This window comes from Salarias fasciatus, chromosome 20 (assembly GCF_902148845.1).
Source record: "Salarias fasciatus chromosome 20, fSalaFa1.1, whole genome shotgun sequence".
Taxonomy (NCBI): Eukaryota; Metazoa; Chordata; class Actinopteri; order Blenniiformes; family Blenniidae; genus Salarias; species Salarias fasciatus.
The window spans coordinates 9,073,926-9,093,907 of NC_043764.1; the positions used below are offsets into that span (position 1 = coordinate 9,073,926).

At 42.2% G+C, this 19,982-nt stretch overlaps 1 protein-coding gene across 1 annotated transcript in view; it reads left to right on the forward strand.

Moving 5' to 3' along the window:
- Positions 1 to 19,982, forward strand: part of cfap74 (cilia and flagella associated protein 74) — a 59,813-nt gene that overhangs the window by 12,266 nt on the left and 27,565 nt on the right. Inside the window, exons 14-20 of the mRNA XM_030119489.1 lie at positions 11,933 to 11,999; positions 13,430 to 13,519; positions 13,812 to 13,997; positions 14,101 to 14,227; positions 15,519 to 15,616; positions 17,283 to 17,405; positions 17,507 to 17,628. Coding sequence (XP_029975349.1) covers positions 11,933 to 11,999; positions 13,430 to 13,519; positions 13,812 to 13,997; positions 14,101 to 14,227; positions 15,519 to 15,616; positions 17,283 to 17,405; positions 17,507 to 17,628 — 813 coding nt within the window. The remainder of the gene's footprint in view (positions 1 to 11,932; positions 12,000 to 13,429; positions 13,520 to 13,811; positions 13,998 to 14,100; positions 14,228 to 15,518; positions 15,617 to 17,282; positions 17,406 to 17,506; positions 17,629 to 19,982) is intronic.

Here is a 19,982-nt window from a genome sequence, read left to right on the forward strand (position 1 = left end):
TTTTTGCTTTCTTTCTACTATATCTATGCTGTATAGGAATAATGCACTGTAAAGGAACACGTTACTTTATATTTTATTTATACCAAATTAGTCAGCTGCTGGAGGAGGAAAGTCTCATTATTCCTGAACTAAATCAGTTCTTCTTGCTGCAGATGCTTCACTTCTATCTACAGCATCTTTACTTAATCAGCGGATTTGAATACGTCAGTTTACGTTCCTAAGAGTTCTCCGCTGCTTCATTTATATCAGCTGGTTGCTGACGGATCGTACAATACAACGTTTTCAAGTGGAAACGGAAAGCTTTGATTGTGTTTCGGTCTCACTTTACGCGACAGCAGCGCTCAGAGCAACTGAAGAAAAAAACCTTTTCAAAATCACCCCTAAAGTAGTTCTTGTGTAAATGGAGGAAAACACAACTGTTCTGAAAGAGATGTTACTGCACATGTGGACCTAACCTTGCATAACAGATGGGCCTGCCTGATTCAGTTCCTGAAATCCTGCAGATCCCATCTCAGTAGCGCTCCGTTGACCAATGATTTCACTCGGTTACAATTTTACCAGTCCAGTCAGGGAAAAGAGGCGGAAGCTGCGGGAAGAGCAGAAGTGACGAGAAGACGTGACGACAGCAGGAAGCGCCTGAAAGTTCGAAAACAGTGGCGGCATGTGAAGCGATCTCCGTGGACACGGCAATATCTGCAGTTTTATAAGAAAGCGACTCAATTTCTTCTTTGAAAGAGGAACAGAGAACATCACTTCAAGCCTTTTTGTCAGGAAACGATGTCTACTGCTTCTCAGCAGTAGCGCAAGTAAGCTACGTTATTCCGTGGCTTGATGTGGATTGGTCTGTGGTGAGTGTGTCGTGTGTCAATCAGAACGGTCATCCAATCTTCTTCTTCTTTGGTTCAAACGGTCGTCCAATCGCCAGCTACTGATTGTTTTGAAGGGCCCACCTCCGAAATCGAATTGGAAGAGCGGCTACCCAGATGGACTTGTGAAATATTTCCGTGGCGGACATATGAAACTGTCCATCTGGCGTGTCGGGTTAATGTAGACCAAGGTCACAGTAAATAGTTCTTCTGCACATGTGCGAGTAGATGGACAACAACAACAATAGTGGCCTCCACAGTGAGCTGACTCCCAGTTCATATTCTCCTGGGAGTTTCTCGTCGTCGCATTGTCTGTCCATGCTGATGTCTGTGTACTCGCCATTGTTGTTGTGTATATAGCGTATTGTTCTTTGCGTGCATGTGTGGAGTTTGATTACAAATACAACCAGCAGCACAAACACGTGGCCTGGCTTTCTAGCTACATTGTTTTTAGCCTTTCTGTCACTTCCGTATAAACTGAGAACTTTCCCAAAACCAGGACACTAAAACTGTGTTTTCACTTCATATAAAAAGTCATAAAAAGGGTCTTGTTCTGACAACTGTTCTGCGACGGCAAAGCTATAATGAAACAATTAGTGCCAGGGATGGAGGGATGGAAATTGTTTCTCACTGACTCTTCAAATAAGTAACTGCTTCCTCCAATTCAGTACTAATTTTCCACTGACTGGTCGAACTCTTAATGTAAGCCACTAAGCATCCCCACATTTTAAAATGTTTGATGAAGTCCTGCATGTTCTTGGTTCTAAAGCTGCATCGTGTGCACGAGTGGAGGCCGATTTTACATTCCGTCTCTTTCACTATCATTGTCAATCAACCGCTCACTGAATCATAACTTTACCATCTGACGACTGAGAGATTAAACATTTGAAATATAATTTCAGTCAGACTTTGGCCATATGAAAGCTACATGCAAGTTGTCTGCTGGACTTTGGAGAGCATTGAGCTTGTAGGGACCGATTTTTCGAGCCCAGATCAAATCTTGACAGCAAGCAATGACGGAACTATTCTGGTAGCTGTCGAGAACTGAGTGGTAGCAGAGCTTTCGGGGCCTGATGTGTTTAAAACCGCCTGTCTTCAGATTGTATGCCGTGCATGCACTCTCAAGCAATGATCATAAGTAAAGTTTGATGAAGTTACACCTCTCAGTTACCCTTAAGGCCTCCACACACTACAGGATAATCGGGCCGAATTTTGGCCCGATCTTCTCCTCCCGATCGAAGCCGACAGGGTCCGATTGTCGGGAGTATGCAAATGAGTTCGGGTCCGATCTTCGTGTAGCGTGCGGTGTGTTCCGAGAGATTTTTTCCGGTCGGAGCCTCTCGGGAGGCGTCGGAAGGGGACATCGTAGATAATGAACATGTTTAATATTTCCGATCGCAAATCCTGTAGTGTGTGGTGCGCTCCGAGAGGCGCCGATCAGCTCCGAGTAGAGCTGTCCACACCCTCGAAATAAAGCTTCCTGATTAGCTGAACAGCTCCGTCTCACCAAGGTGCCGCTGATTAAAAAAATCCACTCACTGCTGTCAGAGGTGGATGAATATATGTCTGTGAAATATATTCACTATATATGACAGTGAAACAGAAAAGCCAGAGCTTCTAAACTCAGCCGGGCAGAAAGTGATGGTTAATCCTGTCGCTCCTGGATGAACTGTATTTCCTCCAGTCAGACCCAAACTCTGATCTAATATCTGCATCTCCGCCAGTCCTGCAATAATCCTAATGTTTTAATTAATCTCCGTTATTAACCATCACGGAAGAATGGGGAAGAAAAAACAATAATAATAAAAGAAAAAAAAACTTTCCGCTGACTCCGTGCCTTCAGAGAGAGAGCGGACTATAATGAAACTTACCTAATCAAAGCTCAACGTGTTTTTATTCTGGTGTAAACTATCAAATCTGTGGACATAAAGAATGATTTAAGATATTTGGTAATTAAAAAAAAGTAGCTTTTATTTGACACGGACTGCTAATAACTTTATTCTACTGCTCCACTCGGGACTCAAAAGTAAAAAAAAACAAAAAAAACAACAAAAAAAAAACCACACACAAACAGATTAGCTAATAAGCTGAATTATTATTAAATGTGGAGGGTAAATTATAATAAAATGATCTGAAACTATGTTTCCCTCTTCTGTACTGGAACATTTAAATTTTCTGACAAGGTGCTGACAGTCCGTGCTCCGTGCGCACTGGGGGGGGGGGGGGGGGGGGGGGGGGGGGGGGGGGGGGTCTGCACTGAAGGAGCGATACCGATGTGAATGAATGAACTGAGGGAATGAATAAGTTCTTCACTTATTATTGGAAGTGGAGATGAATGTAAAAACAGCAATGAAGGGAAACAGCACAAAGTCACGTTGGACGATGCGAGATTTGGAGGAGCGAGGAGCCGATTCTCGGCTGAAGAATCTGCTAGCGTGTGGTCTGCTCCGGAGTGACACCACACACTAGAAGATCAGGAGAAGAAGATCGGGTGCGATCTGTCCTCTGTTGTCTTGTAGTATGTGGTGTCTGGATCGGGGAAGATTGAAAAAATCCTGTAGTGTGTGGCGGGCTTTAGTTGTTGCTTCCATGTGAATCATTATATTTTCAAGATTATTTGATTAAAATCCTCACACATCAGCAGTTTATTTTGTGTCTGATCATCATTGTTTGTGAATATCATCGTTTTCTTCAACCTAAATTTCTTGATTGAGATGGCGCTTTTGTATTGTTGTCTTATAAAAGGAACATCCAAGGCTCAAGTCAGGGTTTGAGGGCCTTTCTGTGTGGCGTTTACATCTTCTCCCTCTATGTGTCTGGGGTTTTCTTTCGGTTCCCAGGTTTACTCTCACAGTCCCAAAACATGTGTTTGAATTATTTAAAAGAAAAATACAGTCATTTCTACATCGATAAAACATTAACTGGCTAATATGTCTGGTGCTATCCAATGAGGTCAGCGAAACCATTTAGCCTACTGTTTGCACACATTTGTTGTCTGGGGTGTACTTTTCATGAGATCAGTTCATAAGTTGGATAAAATCTTGTGGAAGATGGATGGTTGACTTGATTGATTTACTGTAGAAGCCCTGGACAGAGAGCAGCATTAATGCGGAATGTAGGACACAATATATTCAGTCCCACTGTATGGCCTCAATTTGAACTTCATCACTCAGCGCTCCTCCTATAGATACTCTGTATACTATGGCCTCATTTGCAGCTGTTTATATGGGACTGGAGTCGCTTTTTTCCAAACGCCTCCCCACTCAGCATTCAATCCCAAGTGCACTGCTCTATTTTCACACCACCTGTCTTAAAGCTGTGAGAAGAATAGCAGCAGTACAGGAGGAAATTTGCCAGTAAGAGAAAGACAGAGAAGTGTGACGCGACACTGAATTTCCTCCATGTTTATCCAGTCGGGTGGATGTTTCTCTGGACAAAGGCTGCAGCTCCCCCACCCTGCAGTTTCTGACCTGGCAGCTGCACCAAGTGTTTAAACCCATCAACCCAAGTTCCATCCGTCCTGTGAAGGAAGTTTTATCACTTTGGTTCAGTTTACTGTTTTTCAGATGATAAAACTTTGCTTTTTTAAATACACTTTCCAAGGCATCTGACAATAAAACTGCCAGACGGTTTGGGAGAAGGTCTGAAGCTGTTCAAACCTTTGTGAAGATGTGAAACATTTCTACAAAGACACGTATCAAACAGTGTTACAGTTACAGACTACAAAAAAAAAAAGATGTTATAAATTGCACTGGAAAAACAAAGGTAAAAATAACTTCTTTCAACACTGTATTGTGCTCGTATGCACTTTGTTTCTGTATTCAGTGTATTTTCTGTTAAAAAAAGAAATAATTTTTTCAAAAGACAGAATTGGAAGAGTGTATTGTATAGATTTTATCCATCATGCATGTTAAGCCATTGTGTATCGTGTGTAAGTATGTGAACGAATCACACCACAGTAGAGTCAGTTATGCACATTAGAAAGAAATTATAATCAGACATTATGATCAAATAGTGTAGTTGTACAAAAGACACTCTATATAGGAATTATAAAAGTCTGTTCTTGATGAGCCAGTGATGAGGTTTTTTTTTTTTTTAAGCTCTTTCTCTGATGTATTTTTGGTGCCAGGTTCTGTTATTTTTATATTCAGTGTATGTATCAATCATTAGATGTGCATCAGTTGACAAATGCTGAGGAACCAAACTGAAGCTTCTTTGACTCATTTTGCGGTTGAACAGCTGTGTGAATGCACACTGTCTATCTTTTGCAGCAGGGTGATGCAAACAGAAAAGTAGTTTGATGTCTGTTACATTGTGTAACTGCATCCGATGTCTAATTATGCTCACAGTTGTATGATTCAAACTTTCTGTTTATGTATTGAGTTTTGCGAGTCCACCCTGCTTCCCTGGCCGCCTGCCTGCTGTATTCGTATCGATCGGCCTTCTTCGTGTGTCTCTGGAAGGGCGGCAAGAAGTCAGGCTCCTCGGGGCAGCGATCGGGTTGGCGGCAACATGTGCTGTTGGAGCCACATGTTGCTTTAAAACAGCCTGCAGTCCTCGCGCCTGTTCTCGATTCGCTCTGCAATATAATGAGAACTACCGTTTCATTATGATTCCGACTGAACCACCTTTCAGCTCAACATAGAAATGCCTTCTTTTGCAACAGGAGATTTTCCTCGTGCTTTGTTTTGCTTGCATGCAGGCTGAGCACCAGGGTGACCTTTGACCTCAGTTCTATTTTCTGCTTCTCCCGCTTCGTGAAAAGACACTGGTGCTTGTTGCTGCAGTTTATTTTCTGTGGCAGGGGAATTTACGTGACATTGTACTAGGGTTGTCCTCAGATAGTCGACGATTCGATGATTCGTTCGAAGGGGCCTGATTCGACTACCAATCACGCAGTCGAAGCATCGAAAAAATGTGGTTATTAAACGAGGACCATTCCATCACAGCTGTATGGGGGTGCTGAATGACTGATTTTACATAGAATTGCTTGTTTTTTCCAAATAAACATGATATAAAGCCTATTTGATATACATGTTAGCCTATCAAATACACTGTGGAAAAATTTACTTAACTTGTACTTTTATTCAATACTCTATCTATTTACTGTTTGTGAATGAACCACCATGGTGAGTGGCACAATCCGATTTTGCGCAGAGCTCCGTCACAGAGCAGCATCTCGGTGGTGATTTGGCTGAACTTTAAAAGGCTCACAATGTCAGGAAAAAAAACAGAACTTCAGACCAAGTCAAAAATGATCCAAAAAAAGTCAAATGCAGATTGTGTCCTTTCATATCACTTCACAACAACATGGCTTTCCACATTAAACGGGTAAGTAGCCAGATAATTGGGCTAATAAAAGACGGTTCTGTTCCTCAATTCTCATATTTAATGCTGATGCTTTTATTTCGTTTAATTGTAATATTTTAGGTTATTATTATTTTTATTTATCTAAAAGGCTAATTCTATTTAATTTAGTGTTTGTTTTTGCATGGGTGTTGCGCTGCGAAACGGACCGACACAGTGCAATTAAGCCTATTGCATTTAATTTGAGCAGATAATGTGAGAAATTGTTTAGCCAAAAAATGTGAGTTTATCTGCAGAGATTTTAGATATAAATAAATGACATGCTTTAGCCCGTTTGTTAGAAGTGGGTTTGGTTCTGGTCATTTGAACTATACTTCATTTGTTTGATGTTTAGAGTCACCGACACTTTGTTCCAGGCTGTGTTTCAGTGTGTAGGGAAAAAAATAAGTGTTGTTTACCTGGCTGCACTGCTTTTTTTTAAATTTTTTTATTTATTTTATTTTTTTATTATTCTTAGTGCAATCAGGGCTGGCTGTAGGCATAGGCGCCGACGCTCCGTGTACCTTGTGAGCACCGCTCTGCACTGTGCTGCGCTGCTCCGACGCCCTGTGTAGGCATGCTCCGCGGCCCCCGCGGCTCCCCCCGCTCCGCCAAGCAAGATGATAGATTCGACTATCAGTCGACTATTGGCAGAATCGGACGAATCAGATTCGACTATGGAAATTCTTAGTCGGGGACACCTCTACATTGTACATTGCATCGGCGGCTCTCCAACACTCGAAGGTCTCATTAAACCCCATGTGTAAGTTTTATTGGTGCTGGAGTCCCTGACAGCGGCTATGTGTTGCGGGGAAGCAAAAACTGTTTTCCTATGAAGGATTAAAAGAGTGAAAAGTTAAATTACAATTCAGCCATGTTAACTAAAACAAGAAAGACTTAATGACCAAACCCACTGGGTTCATATCAACTTTTTTATTTACATTTTTCAAAATTTCTCAAACAAAGCCACAAACAAAAATCATGAAGAACAGTATGAACAGGACATCTGTATATTTTGAGCTAATTTCCAGAAACAGCTCTTCCATAGACTCTTTAATGAGCTCATCGGTGAGTTTTCATGTGTCTCAATAAACTCCTCTTCCAACGGAAGCTTTTCCCACATGTTTCACAAAGATATGGCCTCTCATCTGAGTGAATTCCCATGTGGCTCAATAAACTACTGCGTTGACTGAAACGTTTCCCACATGTTTCACAAAGATATGGCTTCTCACCTGTGTGAATTCTCATATGGATCAACACATAACTCTTTGAACTGAAACTTTTGCCACACGTTTCACAAACATTCCCGGTGAGCGGCCCGACCTTTTGATTTAGCTGTTTTTTTTTACGGACAGTTTCACCAGATGCTTCGTCACATTCAGCCCACTTCTTTGAAACAGGAAAGTGAAGATGTTCTTTCTCACGGTGGACTTCAGAGTCCTGAGAGAGGACCTGTCCAGTGTCTGGTGCTTCTTGTGGTTCAGTCAAGGCGCTTTGCTCTTGAAGAGAAGGAACCTTAAAGTTTTCACTTTCGGACTTCAGAATAAGCTGCTCTGCCTTCTGGCTGGTACCCAGACCCTCGTGCTCCTCAGTCTGAGGAGGTCCTGGTTCCTCCTGGTCCTCTGTAACCTGTACAAGTCCTGATTCTTCTTCCTCCTCTTTAATCTGTGGAAGTCGTGGTTCTTCCTGCCCTCGACAGTGGCTTGCTTCCTGTTCAAAGAGCTGCTCCTTCCTGTGGCCATGGTGCTGTTGGAGCTCTGCAGGGACAAACAATGTACAAGATAAAAAGATCAGTTACATTTCTTAAACAGTTCCATCTTTAAAAAAAAACAAAACTGGGACTCAAAGCGGTGAAACACGCTGAGTTGAAGGGAAAAATATAGTCATAGTTCCATCAAGAGCTGAGTCCTCACTCAGCTTCACGCTCACTTTTAACTCATGACTGCAGTGAAATCCACGACACAGACACAGACCGTACATGCTGATCTGCTGATAATAATGCATTGGTTTTATATTGCGCTTTTCAGGACACTCAAAGACACTTTTACATTGCATTATTCATTCACACCATACTGTGGTGGTGGTAAGCTACTACTGTAGCCAAAGTGACTGACGGAAGCGAGGCTGCCAATCTGCACCATCGGCCCCTCCGACCACCACCAACCATCAACTTTCATACTAGGCAAGGTGGGTGAAGTGTCTTGCCCAAGGACACAACGACAGTTTTACGCCTGCGGGAGTGGGGATCGAACCACCAACCTCCCGGTTATAAGACGACCTGCTCTACCAACTGAGCTACTATCGCCCCTGATGACACAGCCAAGGTGGGATTCATAACCAGCAATGAGGAGACGGTCTACAGAGAGGAGGTCCAGGTCCTCAAATCCTAGTGTCTGAACAATGACTTGCTCCCGAACACCAGCAGGACCAAGGGGCTTGTCTGTGGCTATGTTTACGTAAAATCAATATTCGGGGTAAGGTCAAATTGTATCCCAAAAGAACAAACAGCAGCAGCAGCAGCAAGGCAGATCCACCAGCAGTACTTCATATTGACATATTGACAGATACGGACCTTTGGTCTCAATACAAAACGTCAGTAACATACAAAGGGCACCTTCATCCCATCGTTGAGAGGTGGACTACAAGCTCATTTTTATTAAAAGTATCTGTCTATGAAGCAGCAGAAACAATATTGATTTCAATCAGCACCTGGTGGTGCTGTGGTTTTAAGGGACCGTCTACAATTTACAAGACGCAGGAACAGTGAAGACAAATAGCACAAAAAACAACAACAACAACAACGACAACAAAAAAAAAACGTAATACCACCACTGGGATTCACTACAGTGTCACCATAATCACTACAACCTTCATTTGTCTCCTATCAAATTTATTGGATATGGTATTTGTCTTCACTGTTGCAGCGTCTTGTAAATTTTAGACGGTCCCTTAACCCTGCAGCCCTTTCTGCTGCTTGATAGACAGATACTTTCAATAAAAATGAGCTTGTAGCATGTCGTCCACCTCACAACGATGAGATAAAGGCGCCCTTTGTATGTTACTGATGTTTTGTTAAAGAGTTACTGAGACTGAAAGTTCGTATCTGTCAATATGCTGCCAACTTTGCTGGACTGTTCAGTATATGAATGATATAACTAATTCGTGGGAACGAATTAGTAATTCGTGGCCACAATTAATTTTTTTTTTTTTACCACGTCATGTCCGGGGCTCCATAGTATAGCAATTGACTTTAGAGGACAAGCTGAAACAACACATCACAGCACTTCCACACCAGAGGGGGCGCTGTGTGGTTGAGTTGAAGTAGAAAGTGGAGAAGAGGAGTCAGTGTATCTGGAGTAGAGTTATCAAATCCTCCACCAGTCACATTCATGTGTTCATTCAGACTTTTCCATACCTGTTCTGTGTAACTTGATGTCAGGTTTCCAGATGATTTCTAGCTGTCTGAGAGGATGAACAACCTTTCCCTCGTACCGGACGATCTTTCGTTCGAGCACGGAGGAGATTTCCTCAGCAGCAGCAGTCAGAATCTGGGTGGTCAAGTCTCTCACAGAGTCCAGGGAATTTCCACCATCAGTAGCAGCCTCCTCAACATCCTCAACATCCTCCTCCTCTTTAATGTGTGGAGCTTCATGTTCCTCCTGCTTCAGGCAGGAGATCGTCGTCTGGACGCCAATGTGCTGCTGTGGACTCTCTGGAGGGAAATAAGAGGAAGTCACTGATGTGATGGATGTGAATGTTTTACAGAGATAGATGCACAAGACAGTACAGGCTACAACATTCAAAAGAATTCTCAATTCAATAAAACGTTTTTAACATCCAGCAGCAACAAGAAACGTGAGAGGAAGATGGTCACCAGTTAACAAGGAAACCAGTTAATGTGAAACACCAGCTCTGCTCCAGTCTGCAGTCACTCCTCCTCAGCTACATTAGCTGCTGCGTGCACGTGACAGGAGTGTGCATGTCAACGTGAAGGGCATTGACAGCTCAGACTTATCAGACACAGGTGACACATTAAGAAAGCCAGGACATGAATTGATCATGATTTTAACATGAGCAGCTGTTCTCATCGTTTTTAAAAGAGTCATTAGCAGGAAGCTCCCAGTGTCATGCAGTCAGACAGGTTTTGTCTTCCCCCAGAAAAACTTGAAAGCATCATAATTCTGAAAGATTTGCTCTTTAAGGCCAGTGGGTGGCTTTACTGGAGCCCAGGAAGAGATATTTTAGATCCCTGCAGCAGTGGAAATGTCTCTACCATAAGTAGCATTAGCATGTTAGCTCAGACAAGTCAGTAAATCAATTATTTCATCTGAAAACAGCACAAACTCCGTTTGTTCTGTTTATGGTGCAGATGCTGTGTAACGCTGAAGGTTTCTGCTTGAAAATCACTCCTGTTATTTCACTTTGAACAAGAAGTACAGTCTAATTTCAGTCTTTTTAGCTCCAAAATAAAAGGTAATGATCTTCCAACATTCACAGAATTTTCCATACCTGTTCTGTCCAGTCCATCACTCTCCTGCAGTTGTTGAAGAATTAGTTGATCAAACAGGGTGAGGATTTCTCCAGCGGCAGCAGCGAGTCGGTCCTGAATAAACTCTCTAAAAGTCTGGACTGCAGCCATGTTGGTCAAGGAGATGAGATATAACTGAAAAATAACGGTTTCAACTGAAAAACAAGTTTGAAAAAATGCTAAGTAACTTCTTCTCTGCAGTTTTCTGTTTGTTTTTGTTTTTGCTGCATCACATACAGTGTCACCTTCATACCGACACCTGCTGGACATGGGTGGAACTGCAGGTTGTTGGATGGTAATGGATGGATGGTAAAAGATACATTGAAATAATACATAGTTCATGACTGATTAAAAAAATTAAGACTGTTAAAAGTCTGATGTTTTCAGGGTGTGTATGGGTGGGTGTATATGTGTGGGCGATTGGATCGGTCTGTATGTGAGGGGAGAGTGTGGTGCCCTGTGGGGGGTGGTGGGCCCTGGGTCTGGGTTCTTCCACTGCCTCCTGTCTGTCCTCGCCTTCACTCCTCCTGATGCATGATGGTTGTGTGCTTCTTGGGTCAGTGACTCTCTCGCTAAGATCGCTGTCTGCCCTTGCCCCGGGAAGAAGGGGGGGGGGGGGTTACACTCCTGGCCTTGTCCTTTGTCGTGGGGCTTCTGGGTGATGGGGGTGCTTTCTGCCATTTGCGGTTCGCCCTTTGGGGGAAGGTTCTCTTCCCCCTAGACGACATCCCCGGACCCCTCTGTCCTCACGCTACCATTCACACACACGTAGGTTTTTGTGGAGGTGTACTTATCAAGTTGGGTGTGGTGGAGGGGGCCATAAGTGGCCTCAATCACTGCGCCCTTCGGTGGCTCGCCTTTCAGTCTTAAGGCCCGTCCATGCTTCACATGTCCGTGTGGGTGCGCGTTGTGCATTGGTCCGCGTGACATAAAAGTCGTCATGAATTCCTGTCCGCGCGGGTCCGCGGGGAACGATCCGCGGACGTCTTCGCAGCAGCCAGATTTTGTGACCGCGTTGCACGTATGGTGCCGCCCCTGCGATTCAGAAACAGAAAAAAAAGGCTAAATAAACGCTGTCTTGTTTCCTATCTTTGCTGTCATAAGTTGTATTTTCTGCTTTTCCATTGTAGAGGAAATGATTTGAAAAATGACAACAGACTCATTTGTAACAAATCATGTTTTTGTATTTCAGCTTTGAGCCTCCCGGCTCTTTGTCCACTGGGATGTCCTGTGACATGCAGGCTGTTTTCCAACCTAAGGTTAGTGTACCCAAAACTCATGTCGAACCTCTACAGATAAATAAACAGATCTCCTAAAAACATTTGGCGGTGGTTTGCATAACTGTGCTCACATTAGATTTAATTAAACAAATAAAATGAAAAGGTGACTGTAAGAAAGACCGAAATGTGAACAGTCAGAGAGATTCAGTAAATCAAGTAACTTCTATACATGATGCATTTTTTTTCTTTTTTTCAGTGTCTTAAGTTCAAGTTTTTGGCTGGCAGAGCTAACTCATTACACATTCATGCTCCATGTCAAGTTTTTGCTGAGATATTGAGTGATTTACTGAGCTAGAGGAGAGTGTTGTGTTCTTTTTTTGGATGGAACAGGTCACTGTATCGAAGGATTAAAAATCTGAATAGACATAGCCAAGTCAAACACACTGAGAAAGCCAACACAGTGCAGAGCAGAAACCTTGTCAGAAAATGCTTCTTTTTAACAAAAGCCAACTTACTGCTGGAATCTCCTCAGCAGTCCTAGTTTCCCAAGTGTCCTCACGGGGGAACAATGTATTTGGCCACCCCGCTTCGAGGTGGAAGTGTATAAGTAATAGAAGGAAGCAGGTCTATGTGCTGTACAGGCACAGAAAGTTTATGTACACTTCTTTGGATGTTAGGACTGCAAATACAACATCAGTTGTCTGCATTGTAATCCAAGTATATAGAGGACGTTTTGCAATGAGACTTTCCTGAATCGTGACTTTCCAATCCCTTCTCAACAAATTTTTCAAACTGTAAAATATGAAACCCTCAGCAACCTTAAGTTGTATATGCCTTATTATTAGAAAAAAAAACTGCCAACATTCCATCATTCACTAAAATATGTGTGTACTAAAAATGTTCCGTACCTAAAGTGGGTGTGAAGATACATGATTAACTATTATACAGTCGAATCAAGTACAAAGTGACACAAAACCAAATCACACATTAGCATTTTGTCATTAGCTCAGTTTTGCTCTTCTTCACATGCTTGTTAAGGCATTAACCAAAGATGAATGTAAAATATATATATATATATATATATATATATATATATATATATATATATATATATATATATATATATATATATATATTCTAAACAGTGCAGACAATAGATAAAGCAGATGGGTAAGCATTAAGTGAGCAAATAAATAATAGAGTGCCTAAGACAAATATGCCAATCAGTATAGACACAGAAAAACCTACAAAACCGTCTCTCCAAAGGCACAACTTTTAGCCAATGGACTTTATTTCTTACATATTTTCTCATTTTCTTGACGACAGTTTCAGAGACATAGAACCAGAATCAGCTTGACATCCATGACAGTGATCCTCTCCATGACGCTCTGCCAGTCAGAGGCTGAATCAAACATCAGACCTTTGTTTGGTTTCAAACATCACGTCATGCCACTTTCTGCCTCCTGCAGGTAAACGAGGACCTGGAAGGCGAGATTCGGTTTGCGTCAGCAGCCGGGCCGTTCTCAGTGCCTGTCAGATGCACCATAAAGAAATGTAAAGTAAGTGGTCTGTTATAAACAATCTTAATAGCCATTTTATCATTTTTCTCATACTGTCATTTCTTGGTGAGTGTACATTTGTTTTGGCAGCTTTGGGCTAATAATTTGGTAAAAAAAATAATAAAATAAAAAAAAAACAAACATTTTTGATCATGTCATAACTCAATTTACTACAGCTTTTTTCAAACCCTCACCATAAACCAACCCTGACTGGGTCTTCGATCAATGATTCATGTTGATGCACAGTAACATTGGGCTCTCGAGTGATTGCGAACATTGATCCTTCCTCCAGATGGAGGTCGACATCCAGCTCGTTGATTTCGGCTCACACGTTGCGGGCCAGACCATTTCACGGACTATCACCTTGATCAACAAGGGCGCACTGGCCACCCTCTTTCGCCTGGACACGTCCACGCTTCCCAGTCCAGGAAGTAGCCGTGTCCAGATGCCATCCCACAGCTCTGCCAACACATGCCAGGTCCAGACTTCCACATTCGGAGCTCGAGAGTTACTCTGTCGAGGAAATTAAATACAAGCAATAACAATTATTTCAAAGTAATGAGTGTTTTTCTGGCTCATAGGAAACGTTCAGTCAAATAACAGCAAGCAACCAGGACAGGTCTACCGCCCTGGACGCTGATGCTGGAGGAACCCAAACCGATCAGCGGAGTCAGCTGCTCTCCGAATCTTTACAGCAAAAGCAACCAGGTAACAAACCGACCATCACTTTTACTCTGAGCTGCAAAAACCAACTGGAACCTGAATCTGTAAGGCTGAACGCGTCTTAATGTGACTCACTGACAAACTGGGTACGTTTTATTTTTCTTTCCTACTGGGCTCGGTCATTTCTCTCACATCAAAATAGGCAAAAGTTATTTTAAACATCACCTTGTTTGAAAGACAGGAAAGGTTTATTTGAAACATGTTTTTAATTCGATCTGTATTTAATAAGCACTTTATCCAGAAATGTGTCTGTTTCCACTGTAATTTCCAGCTTTTCAGCTGACAAAGCATCTCCAGACGACTCTCCCGTAAAAATCAAACCACAGCCACGCGTCAGACTCCACACTGAAGAAGTAGAGCCGGCACAAAACAAAGAAATGATTTCTAACTCTGGTTCAAGATGGAGTGTTTTTTTAATTTAGCAGATATTAGTGAGGCCATGAACCAAAGTGAGCAGGAAAACATTGTGAACATTGGATCTAGAAAAACATCCCAAGCTTCATGTTTTGACATTAGCATGTAGTTCAAAGAGCCACAGTGATTAAACACAGCATCGCAGGGCCGCCCGATCGTGTTTGAACATAATTTATTGGAGAAAGTGTTTATTTGAGTCCTCTAATGAGAAACACAAAGTGAGATCTGACACAGTCTTCTCACCATGGATGATTTTCCTCGCGTTCCTGTTCCTTGTTAGGTCTTTCAGTCCTTGTAAGAACAGAAAGAAAAGGACACAGAGAAAGCGGTGGGTTCACCTTGCTCTCACAGCTGGTGACAAGGAGGCATCTTCTCTTTAATGCTCGTTCGGATCTGAAGTCTTCATCGCTGCTCTCAGCACTTTCCGCTGCTGATGCTTTGATAAGCTGTGCAGTCTTTTGCCTCTGCTGTGCTGGCGGTGGAAATTGGGCATTGAAGTAGCTCCGTCTCACTGCTTTTTCTTTTTTTTTTTCTACTTCACTTTTGTTGGAAAAGCACATCTCTTGCGTTGGAAACATTCATATGGAGTTTATGCCAGTTTTTTTTTACTGAAGCTGGCAGCAGATGCTACATTAAACTGTGTTCCCAGTTCTGCTGTTCTATGAAATAATTGTTTGGTTGCAGAATTTGCATTAATTTATGGTTTCATCTTAATTATATTTCTCTTTCTGTGCATATTTGCACTTACATTTCATTAACTTGTTTTTTGTTTTGTTTGTTTGTTTGTTTGGTAGAGCTTTCAGATCACTTAGCCAGAGAAGAAGTGGTGTTTGATGAGGATTGTCTGTTTCTGTCTGTGCAGCAGGTCCAGGAGCTCATCCTGAGATTTGTAAGTCCTCACTTGTGGACATCCAGACAGATCCGACCGCCTCAGACTCCAGCGATATAAGACTTGGAAATGTGAGTACTGGGTCCTTCTTTGAGTTTATTGTTTACTGTTTGTTTACTGTTTTCCATGTTGTTCACTATATCCAACAATATGCAAGTCTTTAAATGAATCAACTTGATTATGAAGTGATTGTAATGTTAAAAGGAGACAAGCAAAAAGAAACATCACAAAACGATTGAACTCAGTGGATGAATTCTTTTGGAACTTAATCATGATGTTGGTTGACATGATTCAGACTTGAGCCACACATATGTTTCACAAACAGACTCAATTCCAAGCTTTCAATGGGAGGATGCCAGTAGAATCTGGCTCACGTACATCCATGTCAGCAAAAGCCACCACAAGACTAGAAACGGCCGGACCTGGATACAAAATGTGAACGCGAAGACGCACACATGACAGAAAACCATGATTCTGTTAAAAACGTCACAGGATCCCAGTAGACGGACACAAACAAAAGACAAATATTTAATGGCTTTACCAGTGACTTCACAACAAGACAAATCACTGATAATTAACCTTTAGCTGTAATGACCCTGGACACTCCTCCAGACAGAACGATGATCAGACAGTGAAAGTCTGACTGATGAGGCTGTGGATGAATCGTCTGCATGCGTATGATTATTTCTCTCTTCATACCCAAAAACATTCAAATCGGTAGAATCTTTAAACATGTCTGCCTGGGGAACTCTCTGCCTCTCTGTTTTGTTTTCAGCTGTGTGATGCCATGTGTGCCTTGTGGCCCATGTGAATTTCTGGATCTGTTCAGGGTTCATTACGCCTCTCCGGTGGGGGGCTAATGGTGCATCACCTCTCCCTCTGCGCTCATTGTGACTGTGTGTATTGCATGTGCCTGCGTGCCCTCAGCTCCATCGTTGGCATTTTGAATGATAGTTGAGCATCGTGTGTCTTAAATGACAGCTTCTGCATCAGATTATCACAGCCCCACAAAACTGAGTGACTCTCTGCATCCCAAGCATGTCGATATCTTTTGTTTGGTAGGATGATTGCTTTATGATGATTATTTATGGCGTGGGTGTCCAAACCTTTTCCAGCGGATCGATTTCATTATTCTAAACAATAAAAACACCTAATGTCTGATGATAGCGCTTTATTTTTACTGCTATAGCATAACTAAGCAGGCATCAATCAGCAAACTTTTATAGATGTCTCCCTTTAATAATCTCCCATCCTGTGAAATATTTGCATCTTTAATATTAAATAGATCCACTTAGTAGCTTGCTGTGATTATGTCTTTAGTTTATGAACGTGACTAAGTAAGAAACTGCTGCTATGTGGTTAACCTGATGTAATCTTGCTCTTTCTGCGTGGTCGCTGTGATAACTTGTTGTAAACATTAGCATGGTTTGGGAACTTGCAGTTTTATGTGTTGATCAGTTTATTTTGAATGTATGAAATGCAAAAAAAAAAAAAGAAGAAAAAAAAAGAATGTATGAAATGCAAACATAGAGGTTTGGAAAAAGGAGTTCAGGTACGTGAGGGTCAATGATAGAGAGTCACTGATGGTACACAAAAGAGAAGAAGAAGAAAGTACGCAAGATCGTATGCAAGATCGGATTAGTGACGGGAGGTTAGCAGAAAAGAGAAGGTTTTTGAAAACTTTGTTTTCTTGAGTTTTCTATATCTGCATATTCTCTCCTCTCAATCTTTCTTCAGGTGAGAGAGGGAGAGATTGGACCATTTGAAAGCATCAAACTGGAAATCATCTTCAGCCCGACTCTTCCCGGAGAGACCAAACTCGACTTCCACATCAAATTCTCAGACAAAACAACCAAACCTGTGAGAGAAGAACACTCACTGATTGGAGAAATTACGTGATAATGAATTAGTGGGCCAAATTTTATGATGATTTTAAATTAAATGAAATTGTGTTCAAACAGATTCCCATTCAGGTGAGGGGTGTGGCGGTCAGCGTCCCGGTGTGGGTGGTCCGTCCCAGTGTGGACTTCAAGATCTGCTGGTTCGACCGTCTTTTTCAAGACACCGTCACGGTTCAGAGCAGGTGGGTCCCAGAAAGCCAGCCGGCTGACAGCTTTGTTTTGTGCACAACTCATTGATATCTGGACTGACATTTCTGGACGTACACCACATTCCAAACAACAGTCATGAAGGAAAACACACAAATGTTGTCTCTCTTCACTGAAATGCAGCATTGTGGAGCAATGGCTAAAAAATACTGAACGTACTGAAAAGGAAGTTTACCAAAAATGAAATAGTTTCAACTTTTTTTCATAAATATAAGATACTCAATGATGAAATAATTCAAATCAGATCTAATAGAATAGAAAAAGGCTTTAAAATGAATCTTTCGATCCATGTAGGATGAATTGTAGGAAAAGGAGCAAAGTCAACCTGCTGAACTAAAGGCTAAAAGTCATATTCGACATTGCTGCATGGCGATCTCAGTTTGGAAGAAATGTTGTTTTCATGTACAGTTTCAGCAGATGGTCCACAACCACACACACATATGCAGGCTTCTCCCAATGGAAACGGCACAGTGTTCACTAACAGTTCATTTGTACAGGACTATATTTAAACTTTGGGTTGCCAATGCAGCATGAGGCTTTGGGCTTTCAAGACATCTCCATCTCTACAAAGTGTATAATTTGGCAAAGATTGTAAACATAAACAAACATAATACAGCAGCATCACCACAGGCTGCGATATCAGATCTTTTCTTGGCACTTCTCTGACGCCATGCTGGCATTCATTACATAAATAATGCCAATTCTTCCCCGTTTGCGCTCAGCGTTTGCTGTCATGGGGAGTGATTTGAACATTGAGTGCAGTTTGTGTTTGTGAGAGTGAAGATTATCTAGCAGCATGTCAGACCGTGCAACGTCATCTCTCTGAAACACGGAAAAGAAAATGAGTCTGATCCATACTTGATTAAGCACACACTTGATTAATATTAATAATAATAATTAAAAAAAAAAAGGTTGGGAATCCCCATAATTTATTTGCAATTTCAGCATCCCCACAAAAAAAATCTGACAAAACATCAAAAACTGAAATTCATGCAAACAAAAGTTTAGCTATTTGAGAAAACGCATAAAGACCTCAATGCAATGATTTGGTTGCAGAAATAAGTGGTGCATGTCCTGTTTCCCCTTTTTTTTTTTTTTTTTTTTTTTTTTTTCTTTGTCGTGCTCGGGAGCATCCTTGAAATAGAGTTGGAAAAAGTAGCATGGACTGCTGATGTAGCATGCTGGCTTATCTGCTGAATGCAATGCTAAAACTCCCTCACACGCTCGGCCGCTGCCAAAACAGGCACTTTCACAGAAAAACGGCTCATGGAAATCCCTTAAAATTGACAGGGCCCGCTTTACTTGTCAGCCAGCGTAATACTCCCCCCTCTAACTGTTGCTTACAGCCAAAGCCGCACGTTGAGATATTCAAAACAAATGCGTGGCCGCGATCAAAGAGAAATGTATTAGCCGATAAATGCTACCTTAACAAAGGATGATGTAAGGGGCCAAGCGGGAAGCACGCACCGCCGCAATCCCCCGTGATCTCTAAAGTAGCACCGACCCAAATCCTTTTTGATTATGGATGTGATACATTATGAAGCACACACGAGGTTAAGAAGTCACCGGGGGCGGCAGGAGTGCAGGCCATCACCTTAGCCAGTCATTGTGTCACATTATGTGGGGGAGGGAGCGCACGAGTCGGGGGGGGTGGGGGCGTGGAGGGGGATTTGTGACAACTGCCATCTGGTGCGCTGGCACACCAGCACATGTGACAACATGACGGTGACAGCGTCAGTGTGAAACGGCGGCTTTTAAAGCAAGGAGGAGAAGAGAGAAGAAGCAGCAAAGCATGAAATATGTCACTCTGCCTGGAAGACAATAATTTGGACACAAAATCACTTGGCAGGCTCCGGAGGAAAAAACAATAGGAGAGCTGATGCTTTCATCATCCACTTTGTCACTTTCTTCTTTGAGGAGATCGTAGATATCCCACAAGTCCTCTTCAGTTTGTGACAGATTTTTAAGAGAGCAGCACAAAGCATAAATTGAATATGCCGATCTTGTCCAGGAGCCAGTGAATTGAATATCACTCCTGCTAATTGAAAGTATTTATTAGAGGCTTTGAAATGTGCAGTGTTCGACTTTGGCTCATGAGCCAATGATCGGAATATTCAGAACACACTTGGCAGAGTTTTTCCTCTTTTTTTCCCTTTTCTCTCGTTCTCTCTTTCTTTCTTTTTTTCCGTATTTCAAACACTCAGCCTGGACTTTCAAACCCTCCTCCACTGGCACCAGCTGGGGAGTCGAGAATTCCTGCCCAAGCTCAGGCCACAGAAACACAACCAACCCGCTTTTTTTTTCTTCTTTCAGTGAGCATTCTGTCCTT